The sequence below is a fragment of the Entamoeba nuttalli genome (genome assembly GCF_000257125.1).
Source record: "Entamoeba nuttalli P19 unplaced genomic scaffold asmbl_7004, whole genome shotgun sequence".
NCBI classification, from domain to species: Eukaryota; Evosea; order Mastigamoebida; family Endamoebidae; genus Entamoeba; species Entamoeba nuttalli.
Window position 1 is genome coordinate 1 of NW_008578391.1, and position 3204 is coordinate 3204.

Consider the following 3204-nt stretch of genomic DNA (forward strand, 5'->3'; position numbering starts at 1 on the left):
AACTTCAGTCATTGAGTTATAAATACTGAAAATATTAAATTATTATAAAAATAAAACTTAAATTAAACATCATCAATTTCTTTTTAAAATACATTATAATTAAAAATATGATGTATATCATATTAGGATATTGTTTGACTCCAAATGTAAGAGTGATATATAATAATTCTATTAATACTTATTTTTGTCTATTTAATTTAAATTCATATTCCATGCATCTTCTATTAAAACTAAGAAATACAAATCAATTTTAATATGAATTTAATAAAGTCATTTATTCTGGTAAACAACATTCCCATGAAGTTCTGCCAATAAATTGTTTAATATGTTCCATATTCAAAAGTTCTACTACATATGGAATTCTTCTAAAAAATGCAAGTACAACAAGAATAAAGTTGCTAAAATAATTAATAATATTATTCATTACATTTCAAATCTATTCTCTTTAATACAAATAATAAACAAATGTGAAGAGATTTAATAATCCAATGATTGTAATTTTTAATAATATTAATGAAACGCCAAGAAAGAAAAATGCAAATGCTTGTTGAACACCAGTCACAAGGAAAATACCACAAATAAATAAATATTTCAAGAAATGAAAAGAAAATTTCTACAACAATAATAACTGCCATTATTTTTCTAGATATTAATAAATTGTTCATTCTATTATTTCTTTACTCAAATAAATTAAAAATAAATAATTTTATGAATCATTTAACATAGATAAATAAACACCTTTAAATTCTTTCTTCTTGGTTTATTAAAAAGATTTGATAATACTAAAAGTATTATCATAATACAGTCTCTAATGTATTGTTTTATCAAATAAAATTTAATTTGTATAAAAGACTTATTAAAACATCATTATTTAAAACAAAAAAACAAAATAAATGAGTTTTTGAAAGAATTTTTTATAATTTTTTTTAATAAAATAAAACTATTTTAAAGAACTAAAAAATTATTAATGACCGAAATTACAGTAACATTGAAATATAATAATGATGTTATAGATGTTATGGCTGAAAATACAAAAGGATATTTAAATTCATTTAAAGTAACTTTAAAACATGAAACAAATACATATTCTGGTATATTAAGATTATTTGGAAAAGTTACACCACAAAGCATTACCAAGGTTTCAAAAATTATGTATTTAGGAGATTCTACAATTATTACTTTTCAGTTTCTTGATGGAAGACAAGAAGAAATTCGTTTAAGAAATGAAAATTTAATAAGTTCAAAACCATCAACAAAATTTGCGATATATAACACTGAAAAAATTAATGAAGAAGAAAAAAAAGAGGAAAATGATATTACACAACAAACAACAAATAATGTTTCTATTCTTTCTTCTTCTTTAGAAAAAAGTGATGACTTATTACAACAAAAAGAACAAGGAATAAATGAAAATAATGATTTAGATTATTTATTGAATGAACTAAAAATACAAATAAATAAACTAAATAATAGTGTTATTCAAAATACTTCTAGTTTAGTAGAATTAAAAGAAAATCAAATTAAAGATAAAACAAACATTGAAGAAGTTCAAATAAAACAAAATAATAAAATAAATGAATTAGAACAAAAAATGTTATTAAAATGTGATGAATCATATTTTAATGAAAAATTAGATGTTATTAATACTACAATTAAAGATCTTACAAATTCTATTAATCAAATCAGTCAAAACCAACCACAAGAATTATCTTCTTTTCAAGAAGATAAGTTACATGAAACTCAAGTAATAGATAATAATAAAATTGAACAACAAAATAAAAATTATGAAGATTTAAGTCATCAATTATCAGAAATTCAACAACATATTTCAAGTTTAGAATATGAATTTGATGATATTCAAGAAAATTTAAAAAAACAAATAAACTCATCTCAATTAATTAAGGAGTCAATTAAAACTGATAAAAAAGTTGAAGAAGAAAAAGATATTAATTTAACAAAACAAAACGAAAAGAAAGAAGAAGATTGTAGTCAAAAAAATCAATTTATTTTCATCTTGTCAAATTTGGAACATTTAAATGAAAAATTAAATAGTGACATTTCTTCTTTTAATTGTATTGATTTTTGGGAAGGAGTTAAAAGAGAAATAATTCCTAATTATATTATTCTTATTGATGATCAATTAATTAAATTAAATAGAGATACAATTAAATCATTATATCCTACAATCCCAATTATTTGTGCAACTTCAAATCAAGAAGAAGAAGATGCATCAATTCTTAAATATACATCACTTAATTCTTTATGTTCTTCTTTAATTGAAAAACTAACTTTATAAACAAAATAACATCTTCTTCTTTTTTAAAATAAAACTATAAAGTATAATAAAATATTTTATTCTTAATAAGAAAAAAAGGTTTATTTGAAAATCTTAAAAAAACACATTAATGTCTCGTCCTGTTCAACTTAAATTCGAAGATGAATATTGTGTTGGACATTTTGAAGATAATGAAAAAAAACCAAAAGGGGTAACTGAAGTTATCCAACAACACCGTAAAACTGATAACGTAGAACGAAAGAAAAATCACGTTTGGTCTACTGAGGAAACTTATCAATTCTATCAAGCTTTAAAAATCTTTGGAACAGATTTTGAAAAAATCCAAAAACGACTTGGTGATCATATCACACGAAGAGACGTTTCTGTAAAGTTTAAACGTGAAAGTAGAGAAAATAGTGGAATGATTATGAGTGCTATGGGAGGTAAAACAAATGTAAGGTTGAGTGGAATACTTTCTCGTGTAAAAGCTGCAAATAAATCTTCTTCACCAAATATACAAACTAGAACATGCCAAGTTACCCCTATTAGTTCGAAAAATGTTTCTGAACAAGAAAATACATCATCTGTTTATGAGAATGATTTTTGATTGAAACTAAGTAATTATTATACAATTTATTTCATATACAATTTCAAATACATAAAGTTTTTAAGAAATGAAAATTGATTAAGAAAGAATTATTGTACAAATTTTAATTCAAAAATTTGTTATAAGATAAAGAATAGTATTTAAGTTGATTATTGTGGTTATCATAAGAAAATAGTAAATTTAATAAAAAACAATTATATTTATAATAATTTCAGAAAAAGGGTTTAAATAGTTTAAATAAAATTATAATTTAATAAAAATTACTAAAAACAAAAAAAGAACAAGAAATTGGATTGTCAGATTCATGCCACCCAAGGACGCT

At 21.6% G+C, this 3204-nt stretch overlaps 3 protein-coding genes across 3 annotated transcripts; 2 read left to right on the plus strand and 1 right to left on the minus strand.

The window, feature by feature from the left end:
- Nucleotides 1-274: 274 nt before the first annotated feature.
- ENU1_163120 (hypothetical protein) lies at nucleotides 275-424 on the minus strand (the record flags this gene model as incomplete). The annotated part of the gene is made up of 1 exon (XM_008860897.1): nucleotides 275-424. One exon carries the CDS (start codon nucleotides 422-424, stop codon nucleotides 275-277), a length of 150 nt encoding a protein of 49 aa, XP_008859119.1.
- Nucleotides 425-967: 543 nt separating this feature from the next.
- On the plus strand, nucleotides 968-2296 carry ENU1_163130 (hypothetical protein; the record flags this gene model as incomplete). The annotated part of the gene is made up of 1 exon (XM_008860898.1): nucleotides 968-2296. The coding sequence occupies one exon, from the start codon at nucleotides 968-970 to the stop codon at nucleotides 2294-2296; it is 1329 nt and encodes a 442-aa protein (XP_008859120.1).
- Nucleotides 2297-2405: 109 nt separating this feature from the next.
- ENU1_163140 (hypothetical protein) lies at nucleotides 2406-2882 on the plus strand (the record flags this gene model as incomplete). The annotated part of the gene is made up of 1 exon (XM_008860899.1): nucleotides 2406-2882. One exon carries the CDS (start codon nucleotides 2406-2408, stop codon nucleotides 2880-2882), a length of 477 nt encoding a protein of 158 aa, XP_008859121.1.
- Nucleotides 2883-3204: the final 322 nt, after the last annotated feature.